The sequence below is a fragment of the Mustela nivalis genome (genome assembly GCF_964662115.1).
Source record: "Mustela nivalis genome assembly, chromosome: 6".
Lineage (NCBI taxonomy): Eukaryota > Metazoa > Chordata > Mammalia > Carnivora > Mustelidae > Mustela > Mustela nivalis.
The window spans coordinates 151413004-151432995 of NC_139025.1; the positions used below are offsets into that span (position 1 = coordinate 151413004).

A 19992-nucleotide genomic window follows, 5' to 3' on the forward strand; every position below is an offset into this window, starting at 1 on the left:
GAATGGTTTATTGGCTCAGTGGGTTAAGCCTCTGCCTTCGGCTCAGGTCATGATCTCAGGGTCCTGGGATCGAGTCCCATATCGGCCTCTCTGCTCAGCAGGGAGCCTGCTTCTCCCTCTCTCTCTGCCTGCCTCTCTGCCTACTTGTGATCTCTTTCTGTCAAATAAATAAATAAAATCTCAAAAAAAAAAAAAAAAAAAAGAAGCTATGACTTGGGAACAGGCAGTTGGAAGAGGAGCATGGTGGGGGTGGGGGAGTGGGGAAGGTGCTCCAAGCTCCCAAGCCCTCTCCAGCAACACTGCTCTCCCCATCGGCCCTGCATTCCCCAACCTGGAAGTTCTCCGAACCCTGCCCTTCTGGGTTTTTAGGGAGGCTTCATTAAGTAGGCATGGTTGATTAAATCATTGGTCATCATTGGTCATCATCATTCAGGATGGCTTTAAGTCCAGCACCTTCTCTCCCCAGGGGTCAGGGAGTGGGAGTGAAAATTCCAACTATAATCCATTAGTTAGCACCCCCTGCTTTCCAAAAGTTGCTTCATTAATATAAAAAAAGACTCATTTAACACATTTAACACTCTCCACACTTAGGAAATTCCAAGGGTTGGGGAGCTCTGTGCCTGAAGTGGGGGTAAGACTAAATAAATAAATATATATATATATATATATTTAAAATTTTTATTTCTTTATTTATTTTAGAGAGAGTGAGAGCACATGCAAGCAGGGAAAGGAGTGGAGGGATAGGGAGAAAATCTCGAGCAGACTCAGCACCAAGCCTCCATCTCACAACCCTGAGATCGTGACCTGAGCAAAAACCAAGAGAAACTGACTGAGCCACCCAGGTGCCCTTAAATATCTGTTTCTTATTATAAATCACAGTATCACGGAATGAGGAATTCAAATTCAGGTGAGCAGAATATGGATTGGGGAAGGGATAGTAATTGAGGAAGTAGTCAGAGGAACCTTTATGTCCTATCAGTAAAATTGTTTCTTTCTTTCTTTTTTTTTTTTTTTTTTTTAGTTTATTTATTTGTAATCTCTACACCCAACGGGGAGCTTGAATGCATGACGCTGGGATGAAAATTCACATGCTCCACAGACTGAGCCTGCCAAGCGCCCCTAAAATTTTATTTCTTTAACCCACTGAGCCACCCAGGAGCCCCTAAAATTTTATTTCTTAAGCTGTGTGCTAGGTACATGGTTGTTCTTGGCACTGCCCTTTGTATCTTTTCTCTCTCTTACTAAAATTCTTCAAAATTCTTGTTGAATTTTTTGAAAAATAGAGTGGGTACTTGTTCCGTAGGAAGACTTGCAGCAGGAAGTTGTTCTAGAAAGAAGATGCCGTTCTGGAGAGGGCGGGCAGTGATCAGGGAACCAAGTGTCCCCCTGCTTAGCAGAGTAAAGAGTATTTGATTAATAGCAGCAACTTCCTTTTATATAACATCCTGAACTTTATAAATCACTTTCATATGCACTGGCTTATTTCATCGTCAACTTGAAAGACAAGTAGTCCTATTTTATGGATGAGGAAACAGGCTCAGAAAGATTAGGTGATACATTTGTGACTATTTTTGTCAGAGAAAAGTTTAAAAGGATATACAATAAGTGGTGGTCATCTCTAGAAGGTGGAATATCAGGTGATTTTTACCTACTTTTATTTGTTTAATTGTATTTTCCGATATTTTTAAATATTTTATTTTAGTCAAATTCAGCTAATTAACATATAGTGCATTATTAGTTTCAGAGGAAGAGTTCAGTGATTCATCAGTTGCATATAATGCCCAGTGCGCATTACATGCTGTGCCCTCCTTAATGCCCATCACCTAATTACCCCATCCCCCCACCCATCACACCTCCAGCAACCCTCAGTTTGTGTCCTAGGGTTAAAAGTCTCTTACGGTTTGTCTCTCTCTCTAATTTCATCTTGTTTTATTTTTCCCTCCCTTCCCCTATCATCCTCTGTTTTGTTTCTTAAATTCCACATATGAGTGAAATCATATTATTGTCTTTCTCTGATTGACTTATTGCTCTTGGCATAGTACCCTCTAGTTCTATCCACATTGTTGCAAATGGGAAGATCCTTCCTTCCTCTTTCTTTCTTTCTTTCTTTCTTTCTTTCTTTCTTTCTTTCTGGTGGCTGAGTAATATTCCATTGTATATATATATACACACCACGTCTTCATCCATTCATCTGTCCATGGACATCTGGACTCTTCCCATAGTTTGGCTATTGTGGACATTGCTGCTGTAAACATTGGGGTGCAGGTACCCCTTCGGATCATTACATTTGTATCTTTGGGCTAAACCCCTAGTAGTGAGATTGCTGGGTCGTAGGGTACCTCTATTTTTAACTTTTTGAGGAACCTCTACACTGTTTTCCAGAGTGGCTGCACCAGCTTGCATTCCCACCAATAGTGTAGGAGGGTTCCCCTTTTCCTCATCCTCGCCAACATTTATTGTTTCCTGGCTTGTTAATTTTAGTCATTCTGACTGGTGTAAGGTGTTATCTAATTGTGGTTCTGTGTTTCTGTGTTGTTGTTGTTGTTGTTTTTTAAGATTTTATTTATTTGACAGAGAGCGCAAGCAGGGGGAGCAGCAGGCAGGCAGAGGGAGAGGGAGAAGCAGGTTCTGTGCCAAGCAAGGAGCCTGATGTGAGGCTCAATCCCAGGACCCCAGGATTACGACCTGAGCTGAAGGCAGCCACTCAACTGACTGAGCCATCCAGGCGCCCCTCACTGTGGTTTTGATCTGTATTTCCCTGATGCTGAATGATGTTGAGCATTTTTTCATGTATCTGTTGGCATTTGTGTGTCTTTGGAGAAATGTCTGTTCATTTTTTCTGCCCATTTCTTGACTGGATTATTTGTTTTTTGGGATATTGATTCAATAACTTCTTTATAGATCTTGGATTCTAACCCTTTATCTGATAAGACATTTGCAAATATCTTCTCCCATTCTGTAGTTTGTCTTTTGGTTTTGTCTGTTTCCTTTGCTGTGAAAAAGCTTTTTATCTTGATGAAGTCCCAATAGTTCATTTTTGCCTTTTCCCCCTTGCCTTTGGAGACATGTCTAGGAAGAAGTTGCTGCCACCAAGGTCAAAGAGTTTCCTACCTGTGTTTTCCTCTAGGATTTTGGTGTATTCCTGTCTCACACATAGGTCTTTCATTCATTTTGAGTCCATTTTTGTGTAAGGTGTAAGAAAATGGTTCAGCTTCATTCTTTTGCATGTGGCTGTCTGATTTTTTCAACACCATTTGTTGAAGAGATTTTTTTCCACTGGACATTCTTTCCGGCTTTGTTGAAGATGAGTTGACCAGAGTTGACGGTACATTTCTGGGGCTCTCTATTCTTTTTTTTTTTTTTTTTTTAAGATTTTATTTATTTATTTATTTATCTATTTATTTATTTATTTATTTGACACACAGAGAGACAGAGATCACAAGTTGGCAGAGAGGCAGGCAGAGAGAGAGGGGGAAGCAGGCTCCCCGCTGAGCAGAGAGCCCCATGTGGGGCTCAATCACAGGACCCTGAGATCATGACCTGAGCTGAAGGCAGAGGCTTAACCCACTAAGCCACCCACGTGCCCCCATGTATAACTTCTGAAGTGAAAAAAAAAAAAAAAACGTATAGTAGGGAGAGGAAGGGACGGGAACAGGAAAAACGTGACTTTCTCCATGTTAAATAGTCAAGTTTTTGTCTTTTTTTTTTTTTTTTTTTTTTAAGGAAACCTCACCCTCAACATGGGACACAGACGCACAACCCCAGGATCAAGACTCTCATGTTCCTCTGACGGAGCTGGCCAACCAGGTACACCTCAAATATTCGAGTTTGATCCTGATCCCAAGGCCTAAGTACACAAATGACTAACAACTGAAGAAATACCAAGAAAGAAGCTAGCATGTGAAGAATAGGCTTAACCTCACTAGCAATCAAAGAAATGCAAATTAAAACAATACGTGAGAATCAGGTCTATTAAAGCAGCAAAACTCTCTCTCAAGGATAAGGGTGTGGTAAGACTGTAGTCATTAATTACTGGGAACATTGTAAATTGGTACAATTTGCTCTGAAAATTATTCGGCAGCAAGTAACCAGAGCTGTAAAAATATTCACACCCTATGGAAATAATCTACAAGGTGGAAATATTTTTTTCCCCTGGGGGAAGAAAGTGTTTATAAGAGCACCATTAATGGAGCAGAGCCCCTCATTTAGATGGAGGGTCCACATTTGGCTGTTTATAGAAGGGGGGTCCTGTAAGCTTCTGAATGTTTATTCATCCTAGTTTATCCACAGAAGGATTTGGTTTTTTACCTGAAAGAAAAATGAAGAAGTATGAGGTCGTGACTGAGGAAGAATGGTGGGGATTGACCTGGTGTCTGTTTAGGCCTTGGTTCTTGGGTTGTCTTTTTTTTCCTTTTTTCCCCCCACAGTATACCCTAACTTTATGAGATTTAAGTGGAAAAGCTCAGCGTCTGGAGGAGTGTTCTGTTTTCCTATTTTTTTTCTTCCTTGTGAAATATCTTGTAAGTAAGATGTCAATAATGCATTTAATTCGAAGAATTATGGTACGAAGCAAACCTGTGTGCTCAGCTCCCAGCTTAAGAAATAGAAACTGAGCATTCTTTTCCCCCATCCCAGTGAACCTCTACTTTGAATTTCGTATTTATAAATCCTTTACTTTTGATTATACAATGCATGTTTACTCCTACGGCTCAAGCGATCCATTGTTTAATTTAGCCTGTTTTTACCTTTATTGTACTTTGACCCTTCTGTGTGTATTTTTTTCTTATTTTGGCTCACGCTTTGAAACATATCCTTAGAGGATAAGTCCAAGCTCCTTCTCTTCAGTCCTCCCACGCTCTACGTCTGTCTTTTAGTTTCTTCTTTTTTTTAAAGTAATCTCTACTACATCCAACAAACGGCTTGAAATTATGACCCTGAGATCAGAAGTCGTATGCTCTTCCCACTGAGCAGCCGGGTATCCCTCTACCTTTTAATTTAAATTAAACTGTTCACCCCCTCTTTTCCAAAAATATTTTCCCACCTTTCTTCACTTAGAAAATTCTCTTTAAAAAAATTTTTTTTTTAAATAATTTCTACACTTGGGGCGCCTGGTGGCAGAGTCCCTTGGGTGTCTGACTCTTAATTTCAGCTCAGGTCATGATCTTAGGGTCCTGGGATCCAGCCGCATGTCAAGCTCTGTGCCTGGCGGGAGTCTGCTGAAGGTTCTTTCTCTCTCTCCCTCTGCCCCTCCCCCCACGCTCTCTCTCTCTCTGAAATAAATGAATAAATCTTAAAAAAAAAAAAAAAAAAGTGGGGCGCCTGGGTGGCTCAGTGGGTTAAAGCCTCTGCCTTCAGCTGGAGTCATGATCCCAGGGTCCTGGGATTGAGCCCCGCATCGGGCTCTCTGCTCTGCGGGGAGCCTGCTTCCTCCTCTCTCTCTGCCTGTCTCTCTGCCTACTTGTAATCTCTGTCAAATAAATAAATAAAATATATTAAAAAAAAATAAGTAATCTTGACATTCAACATGGGGCTGGAATTTACAGCCCCAAGGTCAAGAATCACATGCTCCACCTACTGAGCCATCCAGGCGCCCCTAGATAATTCTTATTCTTCAAGTCTCCCCATTAAACTATAAACTCTTCCAAGGTGAAGATTATCATCATTACCATTGTTGTCATTGACATTTATGGACCAGATAAAAGCGGGTACTACACAGAGAGTCTTCTGTGCGTCATCTCATAGATCCCCACTCAACCCCATGAAGAAGGCAGAGGGACTATCCTCATTTTGCAGATAAGGATATAAGGGTCAGAAAGAGTTGGTAACTTGCTTGAATTTCAAGAGCTCTCACATGTGGACCTATTTCACTGTCTTGTCCAGTGTAGGATTTGGTGTGTAGATGGACTCAGTACATGTTTGTTGCACTGAACTGAAGGGAAAAGTCAAGATGGAAAACCATCTCTTTAGTTCAGATGATGACAGCAGGGGTGGAGAAGAGGAGCCAGAAACAAGATGTGGTTTGCCACGCTATTATAGAGGTAAAATCTGGGTAGTGAAATTGTTTTGTTTTTGTTTTTAAACATTAAGGGACCAGGGGCACCTGGGTGGCTCAATCAGTTAAGCATCTGCCTTTGGCTCAGGCCATGATCCCTGCACCCTGGAATCGAGTCCCACATCAGGCTCTCTCTCAGTGGGGAGTCTGCTTTTCCCTCTCCCTCTCCCCCTCCCCCCAATCGTGCTCTCTCCCTCTCTCTCAAATAAATAAATAAAATCTTTTAAAAAATATAAACGCTCAGGGGCCGGTATTTTTCTCTTATGTAATTTTTTATAAAGTTTATTTATTTTTTTAGTATTCTCTGCATGCAGTGTGGGGCTCGAACCCACAACCTCGAGATTAAGAGTTGCCTACTCTTCCGACTAAGCCTGCTAGGCACCCTTCCATTTTTTTTTTTTTCTTTTTTAGTTTGGGCAGTTCTGTATTCGTGGAAAATTTTAAAGAAAGCACGTGGTTCTTTTACAATTTAAGAAGAGAGAAAGCAGGGCAGAGGCAGAGGCTATGTGACTTGGCACCAACAATATATAGCAAATAAGGGAGAAGAAGGAATCTAAGCCAAAGCCATGCTGGGGGTGGGAAGCTCTATTAAAAGAGCCTCGAGGGGCACCTGGGTGCCCCCACCTTCAGCTCAGGTCATAATCTCAGGGTCCTGGGATTGAGCCCCGCATCAGGCTCTCTGCTCAGCAGGGAGCCTGCTTCCTGCTCTCTCTCTGCCTGCCTGGTTGTGATCTCTCTCTCACTCTCTCTCTGTCAAATAAATAAAATCTTAAAAATAAAATAAAAGAGCCTAGACATGACAGCCCTGAGACTAGCTACATGTACTGTCAAATAAATAAAATCTTAAAAATAAAATAAAAGAGCCTAGACATGACAGCCCTGAGACTAGCTACATGTACTGGCTAGATAGTAGCTACGCACACATGAGGAAAGGGAAAGAATGTAATAATGGGGCCTAGGAATTCTCCTGAGGTAGAAAGAAGATTTCACAATCTTGCCTTTTTGTTCTGGTGTCTCCCGGGGCCTGCCATGGTGCTCAGTGATGCCACTCACTTATTGGAGACTTACTGTGGGGCCAGACATCGTGCAATAAACACTTTATATCACAGATCATCTCAATGCCTTCAGTTTCTCTCTCTCTAATGTAACTTACATATAGCTGCCGAATCACATTTCCTCAACGGCTGATCATGCCCGGCCGCTACCAGGCCATCAGCAACACGCCCTGCCCCAGGGAATAGTGTCTGAAATCCTGAGTTTGGCAGCTAAGAGCTTTCTTGAGGTGACCCTCACTCACCTGTCCAGCATTGTCTCACACTGCTACTTTTCCAACACAGTAAGTTCCTCGCCTGTGAGTACGTGTCCATTAACCCATCCAGGGAGCACTCACTGACCACCCCCTACGTGTCAGACACTATTTAGGTGTTGGGAAGAGAACGGTAGACAAGTGCCTCCCTCCTCTTATGGAGCTCACCCAAACAAGGGATAAACTAGAAGCTGTCAGCTGTATGGATTTTGAGGACAATAAGAGAGGGTAATGGGATAGTGAGGGCAGGGAGGTGAGGACTGACTTAGGTGGGGACAGTCAGGGAAAGTCTCTGCAAGGAGGTGAATTTCAGGCTGAAAGCTGGTTGGCAAAGAGGAACCTAAGCAAAGATGTGGGCAAGGAACATTCTGGGGCAAGGGGTCTGTTAGCACCAAAGCTCTAAGGTGTGTACAAGCTTGGTGTGATCAAGGGATGGAGGGAACATGAGAAGGAAGGTGATTTCAGAGGAGGCTGTGGGGGAGGGGGCGGGGGGAAGTATTAAATCAAGGGGAGCCTTGGAGGTCTGGCTGAAGATTGGGGTTTTTATCCTAAAAGCAATGGGAAGCTGCAGACAGGTGATGTGATGTGGACTCGGTTTAAGATTTTAAATGATTACTTTGTTTCTATGAGAAGGAATTAGAGCAAAAACAAAATCAGGGAGATCAGTTAGGAGATGAAGGCAGGAACTCAGAAAATACGGTGGTGGTTGTTTGGAGCTGGGGAGTGACAGTGGGGATGGAGGTCTGACACAGGTTTGAGAGCAACCAGCGAAGTAAAATCGTTAGGGCTTGGTGAGGATGAGGATTTTGAAGTGACAGAGTGAGGAAATGTGGAGTATTGCAAGACGCCAATGACCCAGGCATAGGTTAGAAACAAAGGGCAAACAGGGAAAGGCAGCTACCTCAACCCTCACCACTAGCATTTAAATATTCCTGCTTGGGGCGCCTGGGTGGCTCAGTGGGTTAAAGCCTCTGCCTTCAGCTCAGGTCATGATCCCAGGGTCCTGGGATTGAGCCCCGCATCGGGCTCTCTGCTTGGCAGGAGGCTGCTTCCTCCTCTCTCTCTGCCTACTTGTGATTTCTGTTTGTCAATTAAATAAAATCTTTAAAAAAAACATCATACAGATGGTATTTGATTTAGAACAATACCTAGGCAGATAAAAGAGACGAAGATGGTATACTCTCATATTATCCTGAAAAGGAGGCAGAATCATTCCCTGCTAATAGGGACGTGGCTTCTTCTCCTGCTTCAGGCAGGACAGTCCTGGCAAGGATGACTTGGCAAGTTGCAGTCCATCCCTGACTAAGGAATCACTCAAGTACTTACTGAACTCTTGTACACACTGTTTGATGGCAGAACCGGACAAACTGGAGGGAAGTAAGGCAGGAGAAAAACAAGGAAGTACCTTAGAAAAGTTGTGAGATTTATGCAGTTATAAATGTCCAGAAACAGTCTCTCAGGGGACGGGGCTCCGAAATCTAAGGCATGGGGCTGAAATCCAGGCAGTAATATTTAAAAACTGAGGGAATTCTAGTAAAACAGCTAGGGTGGGGGTACTTGGCTGGCTCCCTTGGTTAAGTGTCTGACTTTTTTTTTTGAAGATTTGTTTGAGAGAGAGGGAGAGAGCATGAGCAGGGGGAGGGATAGAGGGTGAGGAAGAAGCAGAGTCCCCACTGAGCAGGGAGCCCCAACATGAGGCTTGATGTCAGGACTCGAACTCAGGACCCCAGGATCATGAAATGAGCTGAAGGCAGATGCTTAACCAACTGAGTCACACAGGTGCCCCTAAGTGTCTGACTCTTGATTTGGGCTCAGGTAGTTTGAGCCCCATGTTGGGCTCCCCACTCAGCGGGGAGTCTGCCTGTCTCCCTCTCCCTCTGCTCACTCTCTCTCTCAAACAAATAAATAAATAAATCTTAAAAACGACCACTACCACCCACCTAGTGTGCCGTTCCTATATAAACTAGTTTGGGCAAACCAAAGAATTGGGAAGAGGGAGTTCTCCTTATAGAAGTATTTCAGCTAATAAATGAAGAAGGAATAAACTATGGAAATAAAACATCAGGGGCGCCTGGGTGGCTCAGTGGATTAAGCCGCTGCCTTCGGCTCAGGTCATGATCTCAGGGTCCTGGGATCGAGTCCCGCATCGGGCTCTCTGCTCGGCAGGGAGCCTGCTTCCCTCTCTCTCTCTGCCTGCCTCTCCATCTACTTGTGATTTCTCTCTGTCAAATAAATAAATAAAATCTTTAAAAAAAAAAAAAAGAAATAAAACATCACCATTTGGCAAACGCAAATGGCATGAGGGCTACCAACATCATGAGATCAAATCATACCATGTACTTCCCGGTAGAAGGACACAAGATCACCATGGGGTATTCTTACCTCTCGGAATCTGAATCTGATCATGTTTATACATCCAAATACCAATATTAGGAGAGCAGAGGAGGGGTGGCTGGCGCAGTCGGGGGTGGGGGGCACTTGCCTCTTGGCTCTTGATCTTGGGGTTGTGGGTTTGAGCCCCATGTTGGGTGTGGAGACTACGTTAAAGAAATAAAATATGTTTTTTTAAAAGAGGGGGGAGCTGAGGATAGAGGATCATGTTAAAAGACCCCAGAGGATGGAAGTGGAGGAACACAGAGCTGGGGGAACACTACAGGACAACCAGGTTTCCTCAACAAATAAGTTATAAGAACAGAGACAGAGGAAGAGGGGAGCAGATCAAGACATGTAAGGAACATACCAACAGATGGATACGGAGACCTTATTTGGATTTTGATTCAAACAAACTAAAAATGACAAAAGCAAAAAAACGTAAGATAACCAGGGACATGTGAACGTTGACTGAAATATTTGATGATACTGTGAATCACTGCTCATTTTTTTTCAAGAGTAATAGTATTGCGGCTATGTTTAATAGAAGAGACACCTTTTACAGCAGTGGTTCTCAAAATTAGAGCATACGTCACATCGCCTGGAGGGCTTATTAAAACACGGACTGCTGAGCTCCACCCCTAGTCTCTGATTCAGCAGCTCTGGGGTGGGAACTTAGAATGTGCATTTCTACCAAGTTCGCAGGTGACACTAATGCTCCTGGGCTCACGTTTTGGGAACCACTGCACTGGGTTAAGCAGATTTTTAAAATCTGATTACTCTTTCAAAGAAAGAGCTGAGGTTATCAGCTGAGTTCTATCTATCCCGCTGGGTTACAGCTCTCAGACAGGATTCCATATAATGAAAGAGAATGAACTCTTGTTAAAAGGCTCACATAATAATTTAGTTTGTACTGCCACAGGAAGGCGTGAAAGAACACCTTCAGATCGCTTTTCTGTCCGAGTGTGACACACCCAGCTCCCTCCTTAAGCACCGGCCTCTGAGCTTCCCCTTCTCACTCCCCAGCACAGGATCCCGTAAAGCTCCCTGGAACTTGGGCCACATCCCTCCATCATTTCCAAATTCAAAATGGGTTGATGCATATAATCTGGGGCATCCAGTCCTACACGGAGTGTCTCACTTCTGAGACACAGAACTGCTCCGTTCTGTGCTGTTGTAGAGGGGACCTGCTGCCAAATGTTGGCTCTTCTGTCCCCTGTGTGACCCACAATGCGTCATTCGGCGATTTGGGGCCTTAGGCTTTCAACAGGTAAAGAAAGAAATCTGTTATTATGAGAGAAAAGGGGGCACCTGGAGAAATATTAACCAGAGTTCCTTGGAGGAAAGACATTTCCAACAATACTAGAAAACTGCACTTTACAGACATCATGACTTTATAATTTAACAACAAAGTGCTTGTGTGTGTGCGTGCGCGCGTTAGATCCTCACAACAACCTTGTGAGGTAGGTAAGGTAGAGGCCGAGGGGTAAAATCCGGCCAAATTAAGTGTCAGGGCCAGCGCTCAAACACCTCACCTTCTCAATGCAGTCAGTGTTCTTTCCAACACACTGCCTTCCCTCAATTTATTTCTGCTAAATATAGGAATGTGCTAGTGCATAAAATGATTAATCTAAAAAAAATCAGGCTTGCGTTAACTTAAAACCACAGGGCCCACGAACCAGGTGATTAGAAACAGGAGCTGTTTCCTTCAGCTAAATGCCGGAACGACCCTGGTAATATTTAGCGTCTCAGCGGTTTTGCTTCCACAGTTTTATAGTCCTCTCCAGCCTCCTCTGGCTTGTTGAATGTGGGGTATTTTCTATGCCTCCAATGGCAGCAAGGCACCAGTGGGAGTACCTCATACCCTGCTGTGCAAAGAGCTTCTGAAATTCTTTCAGCCTTGAAGTCACAAGACCACAAACATCCTCTAGGAGAATTCTGCCTTGTCACGGCGATGAGACATCTGGTGACTAACGTCTGCATGGCACTGGATAGGGAGAGTGTTTTCTGCTTTATTACATCTTTGTGTTCACGGCCCAAATCCTCTAGCTGCAATCTAATTGCTCGCGAGTTCTGGCCTTGTAGGGCTGTGTTAATGAATTCCTTAGTGAATCATAAGGCTAATAAAGGACTTTTTAAGGACCCGGTGTTATTTAGTATTAAGGGCTTATAAGAGCTCAAATATTAATCACTAATAGTGATAATGTGGCCCCACGTATCTCACTCCTCTTTCCGTAATCAAGCATCAACCGCCAAACTCACGTTTCCATAAGGTCAGTTAAAAACACTGAAGGAATGCCTTTTGTATTCAGAACATTATTTGCAGCCTATGGGTTTATCCTCACCATTAAAGTGTAGGAAAAGGCCCAGCTTGAGCCACTGATGTCCATGTTCAGGCTTTCTCTACATGAAGCACCGGGAGGCAGCAGAAATGAAAATCTGAAAAAGGGCAGAAGAACCACTACAGACCATTTTCCGAGATCAAATGGGTATTTTGATGGCATAAGAGATGCGCTTTCTGACGGAAGCTCTTGTCACATCTATTGCAGTGGAAAGGTTTTTCTCCTGTATGTGTTCTCTGGTGTGTGAGAAAATGGGAACGCTGATTGAAGGTTTTGCCACACTCGGGACAGTGATAGGGTCTGTCTCCTAAGTGGATCCGTTGATGGGTAATGAAATGGGAGCTCTGGTTGAAGCTCTTCCCACACTCACCACATTTGTAGGGTCTTTCCCCCGTGTGGATCCGTTGGTGCTTTATGAGGGCAGAGCTGTCGGCGAATCCCTTCTCACAGCTGTCACACTTGAACGGCCTCTCCCCTGTGTGTGTCCTCTGGTGCGTGACCAGGTGTGAGCTCTGACTGAAACTTTTGTGGCAGTCAGGACAGCTGAAAGGCCTTTCTCCTGAGTGAGTACTCATGTGCGCTACAAAGTGAGAACTATCTCTAAAGCCCTTCCCACACTCTGGGCACTTAAAGGGCCGTTCCCCTGTGTGGGTTCGTTGGTGCTTAACCAAGTCTGAGCTCTGGCTAAAACTTTCCCCACAATCACCACACCTATAAGGCTTCACTCCCGTGTGGGTCCTCTGATGGGTAATGAAGTTTGAGCTTCGACTAAAGCTTTTATGGCATTCGAGACACGTGTAGGGCTTCTCTCCTGTGTGGGTTCTTTGGTGCATTATGAGGTGTGGCTTCCGCCCAAAGGTCTTTCCACACTCTGGGCATTCATAGGGTCTCTCACCTGTGTGGGTTCTCTGGTGTTTGATGAGCGTAGAGCTGTCGCTGAATTTTTTCTCACACCCACTGCACTGGTAGGGTTTCTCTCCTGTGTGCGTTCTGCGATGGGTGACAAGGTCTGAACTCTGTTTGAAGCCTTTCCCACACTCGATGCATTTATAAGGCCTCTCACCAGTATGGGTTCTCAGGTGTCTTATGAGATAGGAGCTCTGGTTGAAGCTTTTTCCACATTCTGCACACACAGGCTTCTTTCCCACATATCCATCCAGCAGCTTGTTTAAATCCTCCTGTGGAAGGGGCTCCGGTTGGCCCTCTCCTGGTAGGGTTCCATGTTGCCCTTCGAATTCAAGGTCCCTCTCCCAGTTTCCTCCCCATCTAGGAGGATGAGAAATATCTTTACTGGCCCTTTCTGAAGATGCTCCACATCGTTCTGCTATTTCTGAAATGTCCTGATTGAGTTTTGTCACCTGATTCTCAAAGTCTGAAAAATGAACGAAAGTAACGGGGAACAAAGTTAACCAGTTATCGGGACAAAGCATCAGAAGGCAGTAAGAAAGACTGAGATTAGCGCTTTGGCAACAGACTACACTTAATTTGACTTTGTGTAAAGTTTTCACTTTGGGAAAAGTTTTCTTTTTAATTTTTTATAAACATTTTATTTTTAAGTAATCGCTACATCCAATGTGTGGCTCAAACTCACAACCCAGAGATCAAGAATTGCACACTCCACTGACTGAGCCAGCCAGGCACCTCTCACTTGTGAAAAGCTTATTGAAGTTCATTAAGCTTACAGAAAACATAAATTCCTAAACCCTTTGTAAGATGAATCCTGGGGGACACCCTGAGTGGCTCAGTCAGTTAAGCATCTGCCTTTAGCTCAGGTCATGATCACAGGGTTGCTGGATTGAGCCCTGCATCGGGCTCTCTGCTCAGCAGGGAGCCTGCTTCCCCCTCTCCCCCTGCCCCTCCCCATCTCCCATGCTCTCTCTTTCTTTCAAATAAATAAAAACAAAATCTTAAAAAACAACAACAAAAACAAAAACAAGAAACCAAAGCTGAAATGCTAGATTTCCTCCCATGGGGTAATATCCACATCTCACCCGTGTGACTTTCCCTTACGATCTTCCTTGCCTCGAAATTTTGGAGTGGTAGCACCCACGGCTCTTCCTTCTGCTCCAGCTGGGAGATTACACCTGTACCGGCAAGTCTATAAAGGAAGGTGGATGTAGGATATTAATCTGAGCCAACCACACAATGCTTGACCAAAAAGGCAAGCCCTTCTCCTTCCCTAAGTGGAGGAGAAAGCCCAGGGAGACGCTAAGCCAATGTGTGTTGGTCTCATTGGAAGGATTGCCATGATGGAGTGATAAAACAGGGTGATTTCCCCAAGATGCTGAGAAAATAGCCCCTTTCCTCCCATTAAAACAAGAACAACAACAACAAAACAAGGTGACTTGGGTGATGGAAGTCCAGAGTGAGCACAATAATTCATCTCTGAAGGCACAAGGCTAAAGCCATGTAGAGAGATAATTTTATCAGCAACAATGCTGCCATGACCTCACCCTTAGAAAGAATCAGGGAAGTTAACTATAATGTTGGGCTTTAAACTTTTCCCAGAAGGACAGCAGTAGATACAGTCATGCATGAGAAAAAGACAAACACTTGTAAGAAAAAAAAATGAGCAAAGAATACAAATAGGCAATTCACACACACACACACACACACACACACACACACAGAGGCACACACACATACATATAAATGTATAAAAATGTGAAAATCTTTATAAAGATGTGAAAAATCTTTAACCTTACCATTAATCAAAGAAATTCAAATAAAAACAGACCATAAAATATGGAGATAAAGAGTGCAAACTACCGAAGTTTCAATCTTAACCCTTCCTCTTACAAGCTGTGTGACTTCAGGAAAGTGACTTAAACTCTCTGTGTCTCAGGGTCTTCCTCTAAAGACTAGGGATAATGATAAGACCTATCTCATAGGAGATTAAGTGTAAGTCCTCAATAAATGTTCACTGTCACAATTATTTAACCCAGACTCTTAAATTATAATACCTACCAGGATAGGTAAAATGTAAAGAAATGGACACTTTCATATAACACTTGCAGGAATAAATAATTCACTTTTTGGAAGGCATTTGGCAAAAATATGAAATACCTCAGAAATGTATCTATTCTTTGATCCAGCAATTCTAATTCTGGGAATTCTTTTTTTTTTTTTTTTAAGATTTTACTTATTTATTTGACAGACAGAGATCTCAAGTAGGCAGAGGGGCAGGCAGAGAGAGAGGAGGAAGCAGGCTCCCTGCCAAGCAGTGAACCTGATTCAGGGCTTGAAACTAGGACCCTGGGATCATGACCTGACCCGAAGGCAGAGGCTTTAACCCACTGAGCCACCCAAGCGCCCCAAATTCTGGGAATTCTAAGGAAATAAAAAAAGTTAAAATAAAAAGTTGTGGGACGCCTGGCTGGCCCAGTTGAAAGAGCATGTGATTCTTAATGTCAGTTGTGAGTTTGAGCCCCATCTTGGGGGTAGAGATAACAAGAACAACAACAACAAAATAATAATAATAGTCATAATAATGAAACTTAAAAAAAAAGTTGTGCAAAAGATGTATTAGTTAATTACTAACTAAGTATATTTTAATTAATAAGACCTAAAAAAGAAAGACAGCTAAGAGGTGGTCATCACAATACTGGTGAAGATCTGGAAATGACCTGTCTCATAACAAAGGAATAATCATATGTGACTAAGCCACACGAAACTGCCATTGTACAAGCTAAAAAGTGGTTTAAAAATGGTCAAGTATACAGTTCAACAAGTTATCATATTCCATTCAATAAATTACTAAGTAATGGGACGCCTCGGTGGCTCAGTAGGTTAAGCAGCTGCCTTCGGCTCAGGTCATGATCCCAGCGTCCTGGGATCGAGTCCCACATCGGGCTCCTTGCTCAGCAGGGAGCCTGCTTCTCCCTCTGCCTCTGTCTGCCATTCTGTCTGCCTGTGCTCGCTCTCTCCCCCCCCCTCTGATAAATAAACAAAATCATTAAAAAAAATAAATTACTAAGTAGTTATTTTAAGCAATGTATAGAAAACTATTGTTGTCAATATATATTCACAATACACTATGTAAAAAAGTAAGATACACAACTGAACATACAAGTATGAGCCCAATTTTTTTCTTTTGCTTTTGTTAATTACATACATCCTTAGAACCATGCTGGAAGGATAGTAACTCTTCAGTCATGGCATGGAGTGGGACTTCGGTTTCCATTTTGTCTCTCTTTTTCTTCAAGGGGCATATACTACTCAAGAAGTAAAGCAAGGAGAAGGGGTAGCTGTTGTATTTTAGAAAAAACACTGAAGGTTTGTTTTGTCTGTTTTTGAAGCGACAGGAGAAAACACAGCTCCCCCTTAGCCACAAAGACCTGGGTTGGACTCTCACCTCTGCCACTTAACTTTGAGTCTCAGGGTCCTGACCTGAAAGAGGGGGATAATAATAACCACATCAAAGAGTTGTGGTGAGATATTAACAAGACAATAAATATCAATGATATCTGCAAGCCATAAAGTGCCATAAAGATGGAAGTCATTCAAAAAAAAAAAAGGGGGGGGGGAGTTATTCTTTTTCTACAAGGGAGGCAACAAAGACTCAGAGAGCTGGTGTTCTAAGAGACCAGGCTCCCTAGAGACCACTCGGACCTGGACAGTCTCACAATATCTAAGTCTGAAATCTAAAGGAGAATAGCAGCCTTACCCTTTGAGAGCCCATTCTTCTAACTGTGCTGGGTGGTACCCCTGAAGAGGATTCTCTAAGCGGTGTCCAGGTAACCCATTCTTCCCTGAAGTCCTCAGCCACATCATTGAGAGTCATAAGTTCCTAAAGCAAGAGACCTCAGTATGCATCAAAAGCTCTCTGGACATTCTAATCATTGTCTCAAAACCAAAAGACAGCCCCAGTGGCCACCAGTGTACCCAAAGAGACCACTTTCCCCACCCCTCACCCCCCGCCCCCCGCCTAGAATAGCAATGAGGTAATTCTGTCAACCACGGAGGAGTAGCTTTTCTTGTTCTGTTTCTACATCATCCTTCCCTTGGCCAACACGCACATCACGAAGTGAGGCCTGGAGCTCCCAAACACATCTACAGAATCCACAGTCTTTGGAAACATGAGCTTTTTGAGGATTAACTTGTCCATGATGGACCAGATCAACAAAGAGAATATGTGGGGATGACTTGATTTGTGAAAAGCTCTCCAGTGACATTTTCCTCAGCAACCTAGGAGATTGTGGACTTCATTCTACTTGTATTAGTTATGGAGCAGCTGACTTTTCCTGGCTTGTAGATTTGGTGTCAACTTCAAGGAACAGACTACGCAGAACCCCAAAGCCAACAAACCGGGGTACCATTCTATTTCAAGGTTTAATGGAATCAGAAATGAGATTTAAAAAGACCTGGGTAAGCTATAAAATAAAGTAAAATTTAACGAAGATAAGCACACACACATACATACACACACACACACACACACACACACACCCATGGGGCCTGAAAACAATCATCAACACATTGATAAAACTGACAGCAGTATCAAGAAAAAATTATTTGGAGGGTGTTGGTCAGATTACTGGATGGATCAGTAATTTATTCAGCAATATGTTGTAAGGCATTAGGAGTCACAAAGACATATAATGGGCTTTTTTTTAGTTTTGTTTTGGGGTCTTTTGTGGGGTTTTTTGGGGGGAGGGAGTGGCTTAAAGAGTTTCCAATAGAAACAAACACAAGTCAGCCAGATGAACCTGCTACAAAAAACTCTGCATTTCAGTGGAGGATGGACCAGACTGGAGTGAGGAAGCTTAACTCTTCCTGGGTTTTTTGTCTCGCCCATCAAAGCACCAGGGTGCGAGGAGAAGACACTCACACTTTTCACGGAAATATGTACACATTTCCACACATTGGTATTGGTCATTATAAAGTACTGAATTTTTAAGGACCTAAACATCGCAGGGATACATTTCATCTCTCTGGATTAAAAGAGTGTCATTAGGAAGTAAGTTTTGAGCATAAATTTTACTTCTACGTCCATTCGGAAACACAACTGCTATGCCCACTTGCAGGAGTCAGCGGGACTGACGGGGAGGGAGTTCGCAGCCACCGTCCCAGAAACCTTATTTCTCGCCCCGTCTCCTGCCCCCACCCCCACCCCGACAGGTGACCCCGCAGGCCCCAGGGCGCAGAGGTGCTGTGACTAAGGGCCATTGTCAGCAGCACCAGTTTGTTCGCTGGGTTATTAATAGGGACATGACGGCACGGGTGGGCCGACACCCGTCCCTCCCGCCCTCCCCGGGCAGTGCTCGAGGCCCTAATCAGGGCGCCGCGGTCACAGGGTCACGCCACTGAGCTGAAGCCCGGAGACCACCTCGGAGGAGAAAGAACATTGGTCGAGAGGATGGGCTCTCCGGACGACGGCACAGAAAGCCGCAGCCGCCTCTCCCCACTCTTCAGCAAACGCCGCGGGCTCCGAAAGGCGAGCGCGGGGACCTGGCAGGGAGCACATCGCGGCGGAGGGCGAGTCCCCTCCACGCCCCTCAACAGCTCCCAGGCTACCGCCGCGGTCTCCTTCCCCGCATCACTCACCGCCCCGGGGCCCGGCCGGGGATGGAGCAGGAATTGAGAGTCCTCCACCGCCGAGCCACACCCGGCCCACAACGCCGAGGCGGTCCCTCCCTGAACCCGACCGGGATTCGTGACAGGGCTGTGGGGACACAGGTGGGACTCCGGGCTCGACAGCCCGCAGCCGGAAAACACCGCCCCTGTTCCCTTACCATTGGCTCCTCATTTTCCGCGACCAGAAGCTTCGTCCGTCCATAGGCTGACAGAGCTTTCAATCACCGCGCGGCCTGCTGGGAAATGTAGTCTCGAACCAGACCGCAAAGGACCCGGAGTCCCGGGATACCCGGGTCCGAGCGGTGGCAAGTACTAAGCCCAATTCTCCCTACCGCGGGAGCTGCTCCTCTAGAGGTGAGAGAGGGATCTGCACACCGGAGCCTCCTGGCCTCGCCCGACTGCCGCGGAACAGCCATGTACCCACGGCGGCGTCTCCCGCGCTCTGGCACCTCGCCCTCTGCCAAGCGCGGGCAGCTCACCGCCGCGGGCTTGTGGATCCTCCTCTTCCAGGTCCCCCGTCGCCAAACGCCAGAGCCTGCATGGTGTCTGCCCGCAGCCGGCTCCAGGGCAACTCAGACTATGCATTAAGAAACCCCACGCAGAAGCCGTTAGCAGAAAACAGACGTTCTGCTCCCTTCCGTTAGCCTCACAGTTCCACTGGTTAACACGCCTGTTAAAAGCCAGAAGAGGCTGGCGAGGGTGTCATGACGATCGTCTAGGAAATGTGTATTGGGTTCCGAACTGTGGAGGCCACTGGGTCTTATGGGAGAACTAGTGTTCACGTTGGGGGGCGGGGGGCCCTACCTAAAAAAAAAAAAACAATAGAAGCCTTTCTTTACAATGAAGACAACGCACCTATCTATCCTGTTTGTTGATTCAAAGCAATTAAAAAACGAGAACATTTTAAATTACCAGCTCATGACTAATGTAAAGACTCCTTCAGTGCTAATTCAACCATTCCGTCAACAAACATATATGGTGCATCTTCCAACATCTTCCAACAAACAGTTGCTGGGAACGTTCTACATTCCAGACTGTTCTGGGCACTGTGGTTATCCCCAGGAATTATGTAGGACCATTGCTTCCATGAAGCTCACAGGTCAACAGGGGAGAGAAACCATAGAAGATACTAAAATACCAAATAATATTGCCCCTCGCCCCAAATAGCTGGGGCGTTTCATTTGTTTTTGCTGTCTAGCGGCAGTCATCTGCAAGATGACCACAGTAGTATTTGGGAGAATTCTGTCCACTACAAACAAATGTCTGGTTTTGCTTAGTGGATGTACTTTAGTTAGACAGAAATAGGGAAAACAAATCTCATGGGAGCCCAGAAGCAGCGAGGAACA

The 19992-nt window shown here is 44.6% G+C and overlaps 1 protein-coding gene across 2 annotated transcripts; it reads right to left on the bottom strand.

Moving 5' to 3' along the window:
* Positions 1-11104: 11104 nt before the first annotated feature.
* On the bottom strand, positions 11105-19554 carry ZNF774 (zinc finger protein 774). 2 transcript variants are annotated; one of them, XM_082736180.1, is made up of 4 exons: positions 18617-18744; positions 16737-16859; positions 14062-14168; positions 11105-13442 (listed from the first exon to the last, which is right to left on the bottom strand). In XM_082736180.1, exons 2-4 carry the CDS (start codon positions 16841-16843, stop codon positions 12190-12192), a joined length of 1467 nt encoding a protein of 488 aa, XP_082592306.1. In that variant the 5' UTR covers positions 16844-16859; positions 18617-18744; the 3' UTR covers positions 11105-12189. The 2 variants fall into 2 exon arrangements, with proteins under 2 accessions (XP_082592306.1, XP_082592305.1); XM_082736179.1 differs by lacking the exon at positions 16737-16859 and having other exon boundaries at positions 18617-19554.
* Positions 19555-19992: the final 438 nt, after the last annotated feature.